Raw genomic sequence first — 20,015 nt, 5'->3', positions numbered from 1 at the left:
CTCTCGAAGTATAATTTCTCCTTTACTTAGGAGAAAAGTGAAGAATGTAATCCTTATTAATACAAATTATTTTATTCTTTCCAGTTTAAGATAAATATTTGCTTTTAACCAAAATGTCAGGATGTGCTCAGTTATTGTAATTAGTACCATATTGTATTAGTACCATATCTTTCCAAATTCATTGAGCTTTTCTCCTAGTCAGCATTCAGGAGTGTGGCAATAAAAGATCTAGAATGTGTCCTTGAAGGAACTAGAATATAATAAACACTGATATATTTATATAGAGTAGTTTGCACATGGCACTACTAGAAATACTGTTGTACATTCAGTCTACTGAGCAGAGCAGACTGGGTAGCATTTCTTCAGTCAGATGCATCTGCACCAAGGAAAACTTCATTAAATGAATTTACTGATGCTGCAGTTGTTACATGAAATGTCTCAATTTTTGCCATAATAGGCTTTTTATATATTTGTATCTAGTTTCTATTTGTATTGCTTTGCACCTTTTGTATCATCCGTATTTCCTGTTAGCTTGAGCAGACTTTAAGATTTCATGTTGGATTAATGCAAGACTAGTGTCACTGCAAAGATGTGATCCTGCAGTAAATCAAATATGGAATGCGTTGGTGCTGATCACCTCAGATAATTATTGGGTGTGTTTTGGGGTATTTGGGGGTTTGGTGTTTTGTTTTTTGTTTTCAATACAACTTTTTAAACATTTTAGTCCTTACATGAATTGAATAAGGGAATGTAATTTTGAGAATTCATGTTACTATTTTTGGTTTTGTTTTTAAATTAACTTCCAGATCAGAGGGCAAGTACATGTTTTTCCAACATAGTGAGTGGCCGCTGTGCACAGGAGCTTCCGGGTAGGTTCACCAAAAGGCAGTGCTGCTGTGAGTCTGGCCGGTGCTGGGCCATTGGGTCTGTTCCAGAGATGTGTCCTGTCAGAGGATCTGGTGAGTGGCTTGTTGGTTGGTTGGTTTGTGTTCTCCTTCTTGCTGTCCATTCTAGTTGGGATGGAGATCACTGGAATATTTTAAACTGCTTTACAATGTAGGCCAAATGGAAAAAGAAAGTCAGGAATTGCATTATTATTCATTCTTGTGTTTTTAATACTGATGTTACTGTCTGTGAACCACTTTTTTTCTGGTCCATGATTGTTTGGCCCTAGTTTCTGTAACATCCTTTTGTTGACTTTGGAAATAGTTCTTGACAAATGGGAAATATTTTGTGGTCAAGCTCAAAGAGGAAATGACTCTGAGGGTCCATAGTTCATTCTGTTTTAAAGGAACAGCTGCTCCCTTGTTCCATTAAATTTTGGGTTACTTTGAACTAGAAATGCATCAGTATTTCATTTATTCTTTTGACTCTGCGCACAGAACAATAGTCCACATCCCTAGTGAAACGTATTTTCAGTTTATTTATATCAAGATCTCTGAGTGACCAGGGAGTTACAGTGCTGCTAGCAATACATCAACAAAAAGGTTTCAACAAATAGTTGTAAATTACAATATTTCCTTTAATTATTTTTCGTGTCCTTCCTTAAATAGCACCTGTCACAATCATGGGATCTGCCTGAGATTAGGAGTGGGAGAAGGAACACATTAATATCAAAGAAATGAGGAACTGGTGTTCTGTTTTTTGTAGCATACAAAGATCTGTATCTTCCATATAAGCTGACTCTGAAGTGTCGATTTACTTTATGCTTCTCTGTGTGTTCCCGTTTAATAGATGAACACCGCAGACTTTGTGTGGATGGCACTCCTGCTGGAGGTGGTTCCAGAGGTGGTGGGACAGGAGGCAATGGGTTCCTTCCCAGTGGCAATGGCAATGGCTACGGCCCAGGAGGAGCAGGATTTATACCCATCCCTGGAAGCAATGGTTTCTCCCCAGGTGTAGGCGGAGCAGGGGTAGGGACAGGTGGTCAAGGTCCCACTGGAAATGGCCCAATAATTACAGGACTAAGTAAGTACTTGCATTGTTGTGACTTGTTTCTCTCTTTATTTTTATTCCTTCTATTTTTTCCTTTTTTTTCTGCTTAGTTTTTAGTCTGGAAATGATATGGTGTTCTTAACACATAAACCCACCTTTGTTTTCAAGCACATTTCAGAGACTTCAGTTGGTACATTAGGAAGTTCAGGAGCCCTATTTTTAACAGCAGTTCAGAGGCAGAGGTTTTTTTTGTCACTTCAGTTATAGAGCCCTTGAGCCTGTGCTGTCTTTGCTGATCTGCCTTGGTCAGATAATAAAACTCCAAATTTCTAAGTGTTTTCAAAAAACCACCAGGGTTTAAAATAAGCTGTTCTCTTTCCTTGTTCTTCCAAATGTAAAACTTACCTATTCTGCAGTAACACTGCCTTGACTGAAAGCCCAAAATGAATAATATTCAGAGGGGAGTCTCGTGTATGTAAAGTTGCTTATAACGTGTAAGCGCATCTCTAGGATCAGAACCATAAAGTTAATAAAATGCAAGGAGTATTATTAAGACAGGTACACCAATAATAGTAAACATATAGGAACAGACTGCTTTAACTTTCACCCAAATTGTGGTTTATTCATGAGGCCACTGACAATCTCATCAGCCTATACATATAGATGGTAAATCATAATTAAGACTGTTTGTCTAATGTGTTTTTTGTTTCTGAGAGCTACTTGGTTTTGTTAGTTTACTGTTGTGTCAACAGATAGTGCCTGGAAAAAACACCTGATTTGACGGATATATTTATGCACCTGATAACATACTTTCTGAAGCCAAGTATAATATTCATATTTACTTCTATTTGAAACTATGAATATTTGTACTATGTTCTGTTTTTTTTATCAGCAATACTCAATCAGACAATAGACATCTGTAAGCACCATCCCAACCTTTGTTTAAATGGACGTTGTACACCAACCCTTTCTAGTTACCGATGTGAGTGCAACATGGGATATAAGCAGGATGAAAATGGGGATTGTATTGGTAAGTGCACATTTCTAAAATCCATTATTCACTTTTAAAATGCTAATATTTTTCCACTTCCAATCTGTTTTTTTTTTAAAAAAAGGCTTATTCTTTTTCTCCCACATACATATTAATTTAATGATATTGCTCTTGTGAAAGAGCATGCAAAGACCATGATATTACTTACACTAGAATAATTTAAAATCTTCATGAGAGTTATCTTTTTCCTTAAAAAAAAAAAGAAATCTTTAATCCCAGATATTGGTATTGAGTATTCCTGTACTTGATGGATATTGTACATTTTTGTCTTCACATTCAGTAAAGTAAGTTCTGTTCCATGTTCTCTTTTGTTATGCTCATGTAGCTCTGTATTTGCTACAGGAGTTAGTGTCAAGTTATATTCAAGATAACAAAGGGTAGAATTTATGTTTTACGTACTCATAAGGATGAATGACCAGTTTGAAAGATATAAAATAATTTTAAAAATGCATTAATTAACTTTTGGTTATATTTGCATTTCATATGAAAATATTGAATGCTAACTTTTTATAACAAGAGCTGAATTTGCGATTCTGCACTTTTATTCAGTTATTGTGGACTTCACTCTTGCAGTGTCAAAGGCTCATCAGGTATTTCAGGGAAAATACAAAATTTGGGGGTTCTTGTGGGGTAGTTGTGTGGAGAAGAATCCTGTATGCAGCATACAGCTTAGTAAAAGTACAGGATCCTAAATAGAAAGGTCTGGTTATATTTCTAATTGAACATTTGCTTACTGATTCTTTATAAAGAGATTTGAGATTTGTGCATGAAAAATGTTATACAAGAGCTTGTTAGCGATAGGCTTTTCTCACTGAAACTATGCTTTTAGAATCAATTTCTAGCATGCATGTGGATTAGAGGAAAATATAGAAACAAAGGAACACAGAAAATTGCAGCTACATGAATCCTTAACAAAATCTTCTAATCCAAGATGACACAGTTTACGATATGCAAGTGAGAATAGCACAGGCAAATTTTGACATACGTGCAGCAGAGTGGGTATCAGCCAGAAGCTGAGCTGGGAACACTGCATCTCTGAGTTGCAAATTCTTCAACCTCCCGCTGAATTGCAGACTGAGTATCAGGACCTACCTGGCTTGGCACCCTGCCTTCTGGAGAGGTGGAATGAGACAACTGTTGAATAGTACTTTTCCTTTGATGTCCCTGTTTCTTACCATGTTTACCTCTCTGTTTTCCTTTCTGAAATCAACTTGATATAACTGAAAGTTTGTGAGTCCCCTTAGCTAGGCCATTCTCTTGCACCAGAGAGATCAGTTATAGCCAAATCTCTCCTGACAACTGTTTGTACACCCTCTTCTTAAGAAATGTCAGTTGATGGAGATTCCACCACTTCCCCAGACAGTTGCAGTGCTCCAATAGTCAAACTTCCAGAAAGTTTTCAGAACATCTAATCTAATTTAAACACTATTTTGCAAAAAAATTCAGCTCATTGTTTCTTGTCTTGTCCACAGTATACAAGGAAAACAGTCCAGTACCTTTCTCTTTGCACTTTTGTGTACTTGCGGACTGTTACAGTTCTTCTTCCGAGTTGTCTTCTATGGTGTAGCAAACCCAACTTTTTCAGCTTTGTTTGTTTGGGTGAGAGTTTTCTGTACCTCTGATCTCTGACTGGGAAATTCAAGAGGCTTGGTCCCTTCCTGCATCCTTGGGCCTCAGGAGCTATAAGTGCATTGTAAGTGGGGAGTGGGAGTTATACTATAAATCTGTCTTGCATGGCTATTCTTTCTTCATAGTGTGTAGAGAGCCCTGGCACTTTTGTTCCCAGCACTAAATTTCGCATTGCTGAAATCAATAATATTTTTGACTGTGGTGGACCTTGACTCTTGAGGAACTGTCTTGAAATGTGCTGAGCATCTTCTGAAAGCTGGCATATTGAACTAATGTTTCTTGATGAAATCTAGTTCACAGTTTGTGTTCATATTCTTTGTTACTTGGGGGGCAAGTAAATTGAAAATATCATCTGAAGCACACAGATGTTTGTTATCTATTTGAGAACACACAATATATTTATTACATTTTTATTATTTTTGCTTTCTAATTTCAAATGAAGACATAAAGAAGAGTAATGATAAAAATCTGAATGTATGTTTGTTACAAAGCTAGCAACTGGAAAAAGTGAAAGGCCTTTTGAAACTGTACTTTTTGAGGCAACCATCCTGTGTTCAAATCATTAAAAAGCAGGGATAAATAACATAGTGATAGAGTGTGATTATGATAAATGCTTGCTCATGCTTATAAAGAATTATTCTGCATGAAGAAATACTGAAAGAGCACATAGCTGTAAAAAATGAGCCTGCATACATGTCACAATGTCACCTGTCCCGAAAATCATTTCCTATTAAGTTAGGACAAATTTGACTGAGCTACTTTGTGCTTCATGTCAGCAGATAGCATAAAGGTGGCATGTGATTAAGTAGCAGTTCACTGTGGCATATGAGATTAGAATGCTGTTGAACTCACAAAGCCATTTTTTTAATTTGCAAAGCATGGAAAATAAATGCCAATACCGAGGTAGAAATGAGTATGGTTTGATACTATTAACAAGCATTGATTATTAATCGAATGCATATATTGATAAAGTGGCATATGTAAGTTAAGAGTCTAGTTAAAACTGAATTGTGGAAAATAAAGGCGAACCAAACCAAACCTTGATGCAGGTGGTAAGGTTAACTCCTAAATAAGAGGTAACTCCAGATTAAATACTAGGAATTAATAATACTAGGAAAATTTAGTGAGGTAGATAAACCTAAGGCCTCATCTGAGCTTGGGTGACCTTTTAGACTTTTTTTTTAGTGAACACCAGTTTCAGTAACCACTGGCACAAAAGAAATTGTGCCTTTGGCTCCTTTTTGGCTTCTCAGCCTAAATAACTTTTGGGATTAGTCCAGAACAGGATTTAAACTCTGTGGTTGAGCTTATTGTGAAAAGCTTCATTTTCTCTGTCTTTGTGCCCCTTTATACTGAGGTTGCAGCAAGTAAAGCCGTATGGATTTAAACTTTTTTATTTTTCAAATCTCATTGAAAAATTTGTGCATGAAGAAATGAAGTAGGGCAACCATCTGTGGTTTAAAAGGCCCATCAGAATTACATGTCTGGGTGCTGAATTTGATTGGCAGAAAGATATAACGTGTTCTTAACAGCTGGCTAGCATTCTGTCCCTTTCTCTTCTGTGGGGTTACCCTGTAGGCCACCAGCCTCGCCCTTCACCTTCCACTCCAGGCTTCTGATAATAGTGAAGTTGTATCTGATTTTCAGTTTGAGGTTAAAGTGCCTGAAAACTGTGAGACTAGAATGATAGGTGCATGGAAAATAAAAATACTGACCTGTTTAATTCTCTAACACACAATTATGTGCCCAGGAGAAAGGTATATTCACTTAGGGAACTTAGTCTCAACTTTCTGATGCACACCTCAGCATGAAACAGTAGTCTGAAAACTGAGGCAATTTTGGTTGCACTGGGATCAAAACAAAAATTTCAGCTGGTTTAACAAAAGCAGAAGATGCTCTGCCAGCTACAGTAATGTCCTAGATTGAAAGCAGGGGAAAAAAAAAACAAACAATAATGACTTCAGCAAGTTTAAGTGTCATTTTGCCTGTTTTTTTCTCTGTGAAACAAATCAGTCATTACTAATTATTTTGACTCTTCAGTGGTTTGCCTTTTGAGTAGCTGCTTGTATTCATAAGACTTTTTATAAGAGAGTATAGTTTATGAATATTTATCTTCGATAACGCAGCTTTGTTTCACTGTTATTTTCTAATTGTGTTATAAAGAAGTAGCCAGAGTATCTTAAGTGCCACAATGAATCAGTGATTTGTGAATGGTAGTTGCTATAAATCAGACAGGAAGTTGTCTTGGAAATTTAGGCAGGAACTTAACTGCATGGAATTTCTGTGTGTACAAATACATATTAAATGAAATTAAAGGCTTGCTTGAATCTAACTTGGATACTTTTCTCATTACTGAAAGAACAGTCCCGGGGCATTGGGAACAGTTACATTGCACTGCATGGGGTAAGGTTAACGGTATATAAACGAACACTGCTTCCATACTGCTTTATCTCTCTGGCTGCCCACTCCCCAAGCAATAAATTAAGAAGCCAGAAATCATTAGATATTTTTGTATAGAGTTAATGAAAAGTCTTATTTCAAAATTATCCTGACAAATCAAAAAATAATGGTGTTACATACTGCTGTCTGACCTAAACTTGTATTATGCTGCTCTCATGATGGAACATGCCTGATGGGTCAAGGACCATAAGCGTCCTAAGTGAGCTGAGACTGAATGGTCAGTCCCTTTCGCCAAACTCATACACAGCTGTAATATTATTACCTTTCCTTATTTCACTCTGTTTTTAAAAACTCTGGATAAAACTGTAGAGACTTTCAAAGTGGCAGCAAGCCTGTAGCTGTGCTGTGTTTAATTTTAGTTGTTTTGTGAATACAAATCTGTATATTTTGAATTTTATAATGTACCTTCAGACTCATCACGGTAAGTCTTGAGGGGGTTTTGGAAGTTCCATACTGCACATAGTGAAACTCTGACAAGTGTTACAGATGAAACACTGAAAAGTGGAGAAAAGTGTGATGCAAGTGGTAAAAGAGAAATATTTGACACTGAAGAGGGGTGTCCTGGGAGACAGAATAAATGGGTTAAATATCTCTGTCTCAGATGTTTCATGTTTACGCTGCCAGAATATGTATGCTTGCAATGCAAACTCAAAGCCAACAACTCCTTTATATTAACCTATATTTGCCTTTCCCTCTTTTATCAAGAGCTTATAAAAATAAGACCATCTTAAGATGCATATTTTATATGGAAATCATCTGATGCACATGGCTTTGGAAGGATTTTCTAAGCTTAAGTCAACTATTTCATAGAGGAACACTGCATTCCTGCTGTACAATTTATAAATTAATTTACAGTGAAATCCATTTTTAGTATGAACATGTTTTCTTTAACAGACGAAGCAAGTTGAAGCTTATAATAAAGTCATAAATGTCATTCTCTGTAGGAAAACTGAACAGAATAGATGAGCGCCATATTTAGTATTTATAAGTTCCCCCTGTCCTCCCCTGTACTAAAGCAAGATAAATATACGGTAAAGTAATTTGAATTAAGACATTTGACAAAACATTAATGTGAAAATCTGATTCAGAGTTTGACATTTTGTTGGTAGCTGAGGACTTTTTTCTGAAGGAATTATGTGTGATTTTCCCTGACCCCCCAATAACAGCTGAGCACTAAGGAAAAAATACCCAATCTAGCACTCATGAGAAGGAGCATCCCGACAGCCAAGCACTGTAGAGAAGCATGAGAGCAGGGAACTACTATAATTACATAGAAATCTACTGCAGTATAAAGATACAGTTACTGTTTTCTTCATTCTGTTTAACGCTCTGAATTTCTCTTTTCTTTATCTTGCTTCATTCTTGTGATTTTACTGGAGTGGTGCTATCAGCTGCTATGCAAATATGAATGAGCTAAATATGGGTGAGAGGAGGTATTTGATTCTTCCATTTGCTTTGTCTTTATTCATTTAACTGTTTACCCAAAACGATCTGATTGTTTCTAGGCAACAAGAGTGCTGTAAGCCAGCTCATTAAATCAGGGATATGGGTAAACCCAGATCTCTTTGATATGTATATTGATGCTATTGGTTTTAACTGTGTATGCATTAACACAGTAAATCGTGTGAAATATGTGGTCTTGTTTATGGTTAAATTAGAACAAAACTAACCTTTTGCCATTTTTTAGAATCAGATCATTCATGGCACAACACTTTCTAGAAGTACACATTTATTTAACATATAAATATTCTTACAAGTTTAATTTCTCATTCCATCCCATTATTTCCAAGGTACAATGAGCTAGGTTTTAGAACTAGACCTTGATAAAGGATGAGTACAAATGATCAGCAAAATTACCCTGGGTTTTTCCTGGTGTTTCTGGTAGTGTACACTGCAAAATGCATGGGAAAATCATCATTACTAAGAACTGATCAGCAGTGGCTTTACTTAGCCCCAGCTTCCTATGGCAGCTTACAGCCAGATACCAAAAACCCCCACAAATCAGCATTGGCTTTGTGGTGTTAAAGTCTACCTAAATGAAGAGATGAGTAATTTCAGACCTATAAGTGAAATGGCAGGCATAGCTGGAGGGAAAAAAGTCAAATTAGCAAAGGTGATTGATGAAGAAAGGAGTATTTCATCAAGGAATCCATTCAGTTTGTAACCTGTGAATTTAGCTGTAGCAGCTGCTCAGGTCATCCTCTGGTAGCTGCAGGAGATACTGAGCCAGCAGTCCTGCCTGCCAGACCAGGGGGATGCACTTGCTTTGCTCCCGGATCACAGAGGGCAAGGATCCTGGGTGGTTTAGAGAAGCGTAATGGGGAGGAACAATCAGTGTTATTTTAGAGCTGGGAATAGCTGTCTTGGGCCAAAGACACAGTGGACTAATTGGTAACCACTGGGGATCAAATTTGGGAAGTGTTCTTGAAAGGAGTTAAAGTTTTCAGAGCCCTGTGTCAAGTGGGAGTTATTTCTGAGCAGTTACTTAAGATTTAAGGTGGTTAAAGTGTGTTTGGTTGCACCCAAATACAAAAAAAACTTTGGAAAGGAGAGTAAGGTACATTATAGAGAAGGGCTAGATTAAGTCTGGCATTACTCAAATGCAAAGACTGGGATTGAGGATGCAATGGACCATAAATAATTGAGATGTGGTACACAGACTGTGGTCTCATTAAGAATCCCTCCTGCTGGTGTGTGGCTCCTCCTCACATTTCTACAATAAACCTGTAATATAATGGGGGAATTTTGGATGCCATGATTTGCTCTGATTTTAAAATGCCAATTTTGATTCATATTGGGTTTATTCCAAAGAAGAATGAATGGTTATTCAGTTAAATGAAACTATGTTGAATGAAGTGTTGTTCACTTTCACCAGGCAACTGTCAGATCCCATGTCTCAAAATCCTCACACATATTTTTTCTTTGTCTTTCAAGATGCGTATAAATGATGTAGTAGCATTTCACTTCTTAAAAATGTCTGCCTAGTTGACTAAGAACAGCTCTGTGTTCTTAAGAAAGTAATGATTTTGCACCAAGAACAAGTTTTAGTATTTAGCATTTGACTGTTAGTTACTGTCTTTTTCACTTAGAAACTTCTAGACTTGAAAAAAATGTTGTATACATTGTGAAGTCACTAATGCTCCTCTGTGCTGCCAACAGATGTTGATGAATGCACATCAAACCCGTGCTCTAATGGAGACTGTGTCAACACACCTGGTTCCTATTACTGCAAGTGCCACACAGGTTTCCAGAGAACTCCGACCAAGCAAGCTTGCATTGGTAAGAAAATTTGCTTCATGTTTACTGACATTGCAGATGTTCTGACCCCTTATGTCAGATCCCATTGGAGTTCAAAAAGTAGTTAGCAATGCAATTTCAGTAAATCCCAACAGCTCTAGTTCTCGGCTACCGTTCCATTTGTTCTGTTGTTGTCTTTTAACGTTTATCCATTATTCTCGAATATATGTCACTTGGCCAGGGAATTCCCCAGCTGGGAGTTCTACAAAACAGGAAATACACTATTAGTATGACAGGTACATATTTATGTGAGTACGAAGATGAATGTGTGAGTAGGTTTTTAAAAGTATTTATAAAGTAATTGCTGAGCATCATAAAATGTAGCATTGTATCATTTATTGTACAAGTCTGTAAAATAATACTTTTCCTATCTCTGATGCAATGAGAATAAATTCTTAACCATCTTTGGAAATTTTTTTTCTAAGTAATATTTAAATAACATTCCAGTATTTTTCAAAACAATAATTGTCACTATATACATTTTTATCTTACAGTAACTCTCTGACTGTGTGATTTTTTTTTTTGCCTTAGATATAGATGAGTGCATTCAGAATGGTGTTCTTTGTAAAAATGGCCGGTGTGTAAACACTGATGGAAGTTTCCAGTGTATTTGCAATGCTGGGTTTGAACTGACTACAGATGGAAAAAATTGTGTGGGTAAGAACTCTTCTGTATAATGGGGCAGGCATTAGCTTGGTGATTCTAGAAATTGTACTACGTACTACAACTAAGGAGTGTTAAGGATTACCTTTTTTGAAATAAGATACAACCTGAGGCGAACTTATAGCCCCTGCATTCAAATAGTTATTGTACGGAACTGCATGATTTCAAAGAAAACTTGAGGTAATTTTTGGTTTTGAAGCTACATCTGTCCTCAAGAGACCCACGTAACTCAGTACCAGGAATAACATTTTTCCCTAAAGCTTCATAGCAAGTGCTCCATATATCAGTACTGCTGAAGAAATAATGGTTTTTAATTTTGACTATGCTCTGTCAAAAAGAACTTCCTAGGCAAATGACAAGTTCTTAATTCTGCCAGGTGATTGAAGCTTTTTATCCTTTTATATAAGATAGAAAGACGTGCCCTGTTCTTCCATACACAATCTGCTGAAACATGCAAAGAAACTGATCACAATGGGAAAAAATTTGCTGCTTTATTTATAGGGTGAAAACTCTCCAGATACTTCATCAGAGTTATGAGTAGAATTTAATCTTCAAGTGAAGGAATATGTCACATCAGTCCTGATTTCTTCTTTTTACTGTGTCATCTTCTGAAAAGTGAGGAACTATAAGCAGTTCCCTTTGCAATATTTTGCAGACCACGATGAGTGTACCACTACAAACATGTGTTTAAATGGGATGTGCATAAATGAAGATGGGAGTTTTAAATGCATCTGCAAACCAGGATTTGTTCTGGCTCCAAATGGGCGTTACTGTACTGGTACGTAGAACTGAGGGGTAACGCATTAAGACAATCTTGACTGAAAACAGCTTTTCAGGTCCATTCATTCATGCAAGAATGGCAATCTCGTCACGTGGATTTAATATCATACTAATACCTTACTAACTCATTACAGTAGATTTCTTAAGCTGCCTAGAACAGAAATAGGTCTTGAACTTACAGAAAGAAATAAATGAATTATTTAATAGTATTGTGAAAGCTACAACAGATGATAAATTAGCTTTTGAAAAGTCTTGGAGCATTGTAAATGCAGCAAAATATGCAGGCCCTTCATGAAGCGGTGAAGCGAACAGCAATATGGGAAAGGTTTAAAAGATTTTTATATTGATCAACACACACAAGTGTGTTTTCCACATCATTATTCTGGCACTTAAGATATCATATATGCCACATAGCATTACAAACTTTTAAAAGTGAGGTCATTGAAAACTTACATTAAACATTTTAAGAATAGAGTCTGATTTAGTTTCAGTTTAAGTAAACTAATGGAAGATACCTCTTGCTGCCAGTAGAAGTAGGTTTGGGCTTGAGCCATTTCTAGTAAGTGCAAAATCACCTAAATTGTTAGTTTTCTGATTTGAAGTTGAACCCTGTGTATTAATTGTGGTTTTCTTAATGTACATGCAGCTGGGCAGTTGACTTAGGTAGAAATTGATGACCACTGAAAAATTCTTTGAAATTAAAATTTACCATCATGTGGATATTCTGTGATTAGTGCTTCCTTAACCACACTTCAAAGCAAAGTTATAGTTTCATGGGAAGGACAAAGGGGAGATATTTATCATTAGTTTTGCTTAATGTAGAATCTGAAGTGCCTCTAATCCGACAGTATTTCTGGGGTTTTTTGTGTGTTTTGGGTTTTTTTTTTTTTAATGCACAGCTGGAATTTGTATTATTTAGTGTAATTCCAAGATGAGATTTTTTATTAGAAACAAACCAAGGATATGTTGATGATTCACCTGCTATCATAAAGTCATTTGGTAATGTTCTAAAAATACTAATTGTAATCTTGCTTAAAAACAGTGAATAGATTGTTGAATTGTGTTGCCTCCTGATAGATATTGATGAATGTCAGACATCAGGAATTTGCATGAATGGTCATTGCATAAATACCGAAGGATCCTTTCGGTGTGAGTGTCCACCTGGCTTGGCTGTTGGAGTTGATGGTCGTGTGTGTGTAGGTAAGTGAGATTTTATTTTTTCCATTGAAAAGCAAGTGGAATTATCAGGTTGTAAAATTAAAAAAATGCATCAAATAACGTCCTTCTAGATAATATTGACATCAAACCACAGAGGATTCTAGCTTCTAGGATAAATGTGGAGTATTTCTTTTGTTCTTTTGTTCCTTTTGTTCTGCTGTGTGTTTGTGTTCATGTATGTGCGTGTATATATATATGTATATGTATTTTCATATTTATATTCAGTTGTACATCATCCACTCCAGATCACTAAAACAGGTAGATATCTTGGTTGTGACACTGTTATTTTTGCATTGCCCTTTTCATTTTTTTCTCTAATCTGAAAACATTTTATTTTCCCTGTACCATAGTGTTAAACAAGAAAAAGCTCTAGCATGAGAAATAGTGAAAACTAGATAGACTTGTTTCTGTGAACTCAAATATCATTATTAAGAATTAATAGGAAATCTTGCATTATGCTATCCCATAAAACTAGTGTTAAAAGACAAGAAGCTTGAATTCCTCTGTGGAATTGGAGTGGCACCACCTCTTGTTTAGCTGTTACTCCTATGAATTAAACTTACAGTATTTACTCTTCCTGGCATCTCTTCTTGTTTTTGCAGCCTACCTTTTCTAGTCTGCTGATGAATAATCTTTTGTCATATAATCTGAACTGCAGCCTCTTATCCCCTCAAATGTTCCTGGTTGACAGTTAAGAGATTCTTCACCCAGCTCCACCAGGAGCTCCAGCATAGCTTTAGGGAGCTCACTGTAGAAAAAAGCAGCATTTTCAACCTGATGAAGAATAAAAAACGGTAGAGGGCAAGAGGTGTTCAGTCCCTTGTTTTCTACTGATTGCTGATGAAGAGGGTGGAGAGGAATATACATTTTACAAAAATTTCTGAGAGTATTGGGACTACATGCACTAGGGACTGTGATACTGCAAAGTTCCTTAAACCAATTTTAATCCACAGGAGATACCATCTTTCCCTTGTTCTTCATATCAGAACATCAGTTCTGTATCCCCTAAGTTTCTTCTCTCCTAGGTCATGAACGTATCTATCATCAGGCATATTGGTGACCCAAGGCTTAGTTAGTGGATAGGCATGGCATTAAGCTTCAGCAGGCAAATGTGCCTGGAACGGGGCCTCCTTGAGTGAAAAGCGCACCTCTGGCAGCATCACAACACATTAGCTTCATTTGTGGTACGTGGCCTCGTGTGCTAGATGCTGCTGGTTACTGGACTGCCATTGGAGCTGGTATTAGATCAGGCCAGCTGGTCATGATGTTTGAGAAGTTCATGAAGCAGTAAAGGCACAGAGGAAACCATTAGCTTAGGTCTGCAATAGCTGTATATATTAATCAGTGTTATGACTGTTCTTGCTGATGGATGCCTATATGTCTTATCTGCCTATGTCTTTTTTGCATGTGTCCAGATAAAGGAAAGACAGACTTGATCACAATGTTTGGAGGTTATCTCACACCATAGGGATGTGAAATACTACATCCTTGTGTGTTGCTATTATGAATTCATTTAAAATAAAATTTTAAATTGTGCAGACTTTAAAATAAAATCTAGTGCAAACATTTCTATCAAGTGCCTGCGCAAGTTGGCCCTTTCTGTTACCACTTCAGTTTAAAAATGCATGATAAAAACTCAGAATGGCTTAAAAAATAGGCTAATAAGAAGCCAAAACACCTTCTCAGTCTCTCAGTTGGAACCCAAATATTTGTTGTTTTAAATAAATGAGATTTTTTAGTGAGCAAAACTGTACTAAAGATTGAACCAACAAAAGCAAGGTTTGTTCTCTCCTGTGTACTACCCAAGTTGTCTTCCTCTGATTTATTAAATGCTTGGAGAAAAGCAATGAAAAGATGAAACAATGAGAAAAGGCTTGGTATATTGTTTTTAATACAGGAATTTCACTGCTTAGTGGCACGGCAGCAAAACCAGATTTGAGTACAAGCTGTTCAGTACCTTTTTTATGGTCCAAGTTAGCCTCATCTTTACCCCTGTCAGTGATACAGCTGCAAAGAATCTATGCAGTGCTCAATTTTCTGTGCTTTCGTTTACCTAATGCTACCATAGTTCTAGCAGTTAAAGGCTTCACAAGTTGGGCATCAGCTGTGAACACTGTTATTTGAAAATGTTCAGCTCCACATATCTCATAGCTTTAAGGTTTACCATAAATGCTTAAATTTTCATCAGGAAATATCCTTAATATGACAAAAATCATAAGGTGGAATTATGATTATTTGGAAAATCAGTTTTAAGAGGGTGTCGTAATTATTCCAGTCATAAAATAACATAGGAAATTTCAAATATTGCTTAACCAAGATATCCTCATGACCTTTAGAATAGAATTTCCAAGCCAATCTGCTGTTCAGAATTTTATGTCTGTGTGTATGTGTAAATATATATGTGTTTATATATACATACACATGCTGTGTTAACTACAGGAATTCTCTGTCTGTCTATTCTGTCCCATATATTCCATGAGCTAAATAATACTTCTCAGACTTTCTGGCTTCTAGAAGAGTATTTGTAGTCTGGAAGTTAATAAGTTACACGGGACTTCCTTTTAACAGTATTCCCACAAATGTGCTAGGCAATTCTCAAAAATATAAAATCAAAGAGCCTACAGTCCAATTCTCTCACTCCTACTTTGAGCTGTATTTTTCTTCGGAATAGTGCTGTTGATTCTGGTGGGACTATTCATAGAATAAATTGCTTTTTTATTTAGTATTAGTAAGTATGGCAGAGCCAATGACAAAATGTTATACAAGTTCAGAAAAAAAAACACAGCAAGGGGGAACAAATGCTTGGAAAAGGAACAGTTAGATAAATGCTCAGAGCCAAACCAGTATTTGCAGGCATTTCAGGTCTGGCTATACTTCTGACTGCAGCTCCATACTCGGATACCTCAGCTGGCTCTGTGTGTGTGTGTTTGTGTATCACCTCAGAACTTGTAGTAGGCTATGGCTATAGCTATAGCTTTGTGCAATGTTGCTGTTCTCTGCTGAGACACTTTTAATTATAATTCAGCCTGCAGTTCACATCTCTGCCCAAAGCTATAGCCATCAAGGCCAAAATAGCTACGTTTTGGTTGTTTTTCAGAACCATACCTCAAAGTGCCTGTCATGAGCATTGCATGATTTGACCTTCTAAGGCACCTGGATGGGTGCAGTGACTTTCACTGAGAATAGGTCAACCACTGGTCCACCCGACCTTGACCACAAGTATGGTGGTGATAACATTTGCAGATGTTGAAGTGCTACACCACAAAATTTAAGAGGCTAGGAATGCTATTCTCTGGGAAACAGTGGAGTTTCCCATAAACAGGTACACAGTTACAGCAGCACCAATGCTAAATTCTGATCCAGGGCATAAAATAATTTCTCCAGTGTTCTGAAATTAGTAGCCAAAGGCTGATCAAACTATACATGGGGAGCAGCACAGGTTCATCAGTAAGGTGCACACTCAGAACTGTCGTGACATGGAGAACCTGATCTTGGTGAGGTGTCTACAGCAACTAAGCCATGAGCAAAGCAGTGCCTGTCTTTCTTGTCTTTGCTATCAGCATGGGAAGCACAGCCCAGGGAGGACATTCTTCCTGTCATATGATAGTTGTTTTGGTTCTGGGGGACCCAACTTGGTTCTTCATCCTGCACAGGCTTTGTGAATCATTGACTGTGTAGATAAGACTGTTTTCCTATAACTAGATAGACAATCCTCCCCAAATCCCTGTGCTGCTTCTATAAAACATTAGTTTACGTGGAAAAGCATTTGCTCTCTTCTTATGCAGAACAGTTGCTCAGTACGTCTGTAGCTTCCTCCAGCTGTTTCCCACGTTTCACATCTTTGAAGACCTTCCTACAGACTATATCACACTTTCTAATCTTTTCTCCCCCTGCAGTTTCCCTCAGTGCCATTTCCTTCCCTTGAATTGCTTCTCCGTTTTCTCCCAGATGCATAACTAGGGGGAAGCCTTCCCTTCTGTGATAGGGCAATAATCGAAGCCCCTTTATTCATGGCAGAGCATGGCAGAGTGGCATCCGGATTTGTTAGAGGTGGAGGGAAAGGATGTGATGCAACTAATTATTTTGCAGAGTACATGAAGAGACATTTCTTGTGCAAAAAATCTTGATTGTTGTCAAGTGTAATAATATTTTCCTGCTGTCAAGCGCAAGCAAATTGTGCTGGCTTCACCTAGACTCTTGGCAAGGAATAAGCCTTGAAATCTGGGCCACGTTTGACTGAGCTATCTGTTCCATGGGATACCAAAAGTAAGAGAAAACATTTATATACAGGCAATCCTGTTTTACAGGAGCCAGCTTGCAACACTCAAAGTGCAGGCAGAAGGAATTGCCAGTTCTTATTCGGATTGGCACAGGATATTGAACATCCACTGTAAGATTTTTCATGCAACTTTTCTTTGTTGTTTTGGGGTCTTCTTTTAAGTAGATGACTGTCTGGATTCCCTCAGACCCTACTCAGTTTCTGAGAGCACCCAGGCTCATGTCCAGTTCACAATGTACGGTAGTTTTACTGGGAGACAGACAAGGAGCATAAATTAAAGCCATGTTCTGGCCTGGTCCATAAAGATGCCTGAAACAAAGAGTATTTCTGTAGCTCCGACAAGTGTCTGGAGAAGTATAGGAGTCAAAACTAAAGGCTGTTTACTCCATCTGTCCTACAGTTCTCAACCACACATTTAGGTGGACTGTCTACTCACATGCTTGTTAGAAGATCTCCAGTATTATCCTATAAGCAAATGTGCAAAAGGTGTCTAACCCTGGAATGGCAAAAAAAAAACCAAAATGACAAAAAAACCCAAAACAAAACACATAAAAAGCAGTCTAAGAAGCATTCTCATAGTTCTTGAGTAAGTATAGCAGATAGTTATACCTGCAAAGATAGGGCTGAAGGCTTGCCTTGGAAGATGCATCTTACTACATCTTACTGCTCAAGTCAGTCAAATTGATTTATATGACTAAATCAGCTGCAAGATTGGCAGTATGCACATGGTGAGTCCTGCAGCTGTGTGGCTGTCCTGTATAGTTTTTCTACTGTCTTTTATGGCATGGTTTTCAAGGTTGGAGACATTCCAGGTATTATCTGTTTTCTTTGTGTAATAAGTGGTGGCTTGTCCTGGCCATCATTTCCGGCCCTCTCCCAGGGATGGCACTGTAATTTCCATAGTGGCTTTTCAATCACAAACCTCCAGAAATTTCTTATACTCAAGGCAGTAGTGCTGCTTTCCCCACTACCTAATTGTGTGTAAGAACTGCTAAATAGCTGTTGCTAGCTAGATATTGGGACTTCTTTGATATCCTAAGCTTAATCCAGCACTGGTGCCAGTTTACGTATAAACCTATTAAGATAGCCATGTCATGTAAATGCTGGTCTGAACAATCCGCTGTAATTGCATTTCTGTTCAGAATTTGCAAATACAGTAGGAAGCTATGCTCCTCCTTTTGGAAATAGGTAGCCAGCCCTGGGCTGCTGGTGAGTTATCCTACACGAGGAACCATTTTGGAAGTAAACAAGAGATCTGCATGTCCGGGTTATGGTTGTAGTACTTCTCAAAGGGAAAAATTAGTCACTATGTGCTGATTCAAGCCATTCTGTGTTTCTTATTGAGATATGTGTTGATGGATTTACAAAGCTGCTCTGGTGTGTGGGTCATCTTTGCTGGGTCCTATGGAAAATGCTTTTAAATTTGCCCACAATATGCTAGTTTAGGTGGTTTTAAAGTGCTCTGGAGAGAGCTCCAGGAGCTAACCATTTTGAGAACTGGCCTTGATGCTATCACGATTATTGTAGCAGAGCAATGCAGATGTAGCCGATGTAACCATTTTGTTGAACAAATTTTATTTTTTTAGCTGTCATTGAGATAGTATGCATACATTTCACTCTCAGCCTAAGGAAATAAATTATTTCTTTGCTTGCCCTTTCTTAGATACTCATATGCGTAGCACATGCTATGGAGGCATCAAAAAAGGAGCATGTGTCCGTCCTTTCCCTGGTGCTGTGACAAAGTCTGAATGTTGCTGTGCCAATCCTGACTATGGTTTTGGAGAGCCATGTCACCCCTGCCCTGCTAAAAACTCAGGTAAAATTTTGTGTTTCTTTGAATACTACAGTGAACATACAGACTTAAAAAAATCTAATTCAGACCAGATTGTTCATTTATTTCATGCCTTAAAGAGAAGTGAATAGGGTACTTAATGGAATTGTACACTGATTCTGGAAATTATTTCTCCTTTAAAGAAAAACTCTCTGGTATTTTATGTTGAGTATTTATGGTTTTATGCATTGTAACGTTTGAGGTGAACTTAGTTCCAGAGCTGGATAGACTGTGACAAAATTCAAGACGAAGGACATGAGTATGCTGTGGATGAAGCTGGGTCCCTGAATTAAGGGTTGACTATAAGTAATAATACTTTAAAGATAATAAGCAGAGTTCTCTGATGAATCTGTAAATTTTCTAGTCAAATCAATCCAGTTTAAAAGAGCAGCCCATATTAATTTTAGAAATCTGTATTTCTATTTATAAGAATCAGTTCTCCAAATAAACCTGCGGATTGATTAAAAAAAACCCTCTTGAATATAGAACTGAGATGATGTGTCCTGGACAGTATTTCCATTCAGTGTCATTTTCTGAGATAGCAGAAGACTGTTTAGAAGAAACGAAGTAAAACTGGCATTATGGTTGAAAGCGGTAACTTAAGGAGACAGTACTGTCAAGACTATAAAGAAATTGCTTGAGTGTTTAATTCTTGTTATCAAATTTTGTTTTTGTATATATGTGAAAGTTCAAGGTGGAATGCTACTTGACTCATTTAGCTATATTATTTATAAGTAGTTCTTTCATGTGAACATTGGCATTTTATTAGTTAGATTGCAGAAAAATTATTTTGAAAAAAGGTTGGGTGGATTTTGTTTAGGATTAAAGAAGGTGAAACACTGGAAATAACATTTTCTTTCTTCCCCAACATC

The 20,015-nt window shown here is 37.3% G+C and overlaps 1 protein-coding gene across 4 annotated transcripts in view; it reads left to right on the top strand.

The window, feature by feature from the left end:
• Positions 1-20,015, top strand: part of FBN2 (fibrillin 2) — a 180,680-nt gene that overhangs the window by 67,627 nt on the left and 93,038 nt on the right. For 3 of the 4 annotated variants that reach the window (XM_087741306.1, XM_087741307.1, XM_087741305.1), the window contains exons 9-16: positions 807-959; positions 1,735-1,968; positions 2,828-2,965; positions 10,235-10,354; positions 10,904-11,029; positions 11,691-11,813; positions 12,893-13,015; positions 18,976-19,128. In XM_087741306.1, coding sequence (XP_087597432.1) covers positions 807-959; positions 1,735-1,968; positions 2,828-2,965; positions 10,235-10,354; positions 10,904-11,029; positions 11,691-11,813; positions 12,893-13,015; positions 18,976-19,128 — 1,170 coding nt within the window. The remainder of the gene's footprint in view (positions 1-806; positions 960-1,734; positions 1,969-2,827; positions 2,966-10,234; positions 10,355-10,903; positions 11,030-11,690; positions 11,814-12,892; positions 13,016-18,975; positions 19,129-20,015) is intronic. The other variant, XM_087741308.1, reaches the window with a different exon arrangement.

This window comes from Nipponia nippon, unplaced genomic scaffold (assembly GCF_047370975.1).
Source record: "Nipponia nippon isolate SJK-2023a ecotype South Korea unplaced genomic scaffold, ASM4737097v1 scaffold_8, whole genome shotgun sequence".
NCBI lineage: Eukaryota > Metazoa > Chordata > Aves > Pelecaniformes > Threskiornithidae > Nipponia > Nipponia nippon.
Note: the sequence above shows the minus strand (reverse complement) of the source record. Positions and strands in the feature narration are given on the sequence as shown.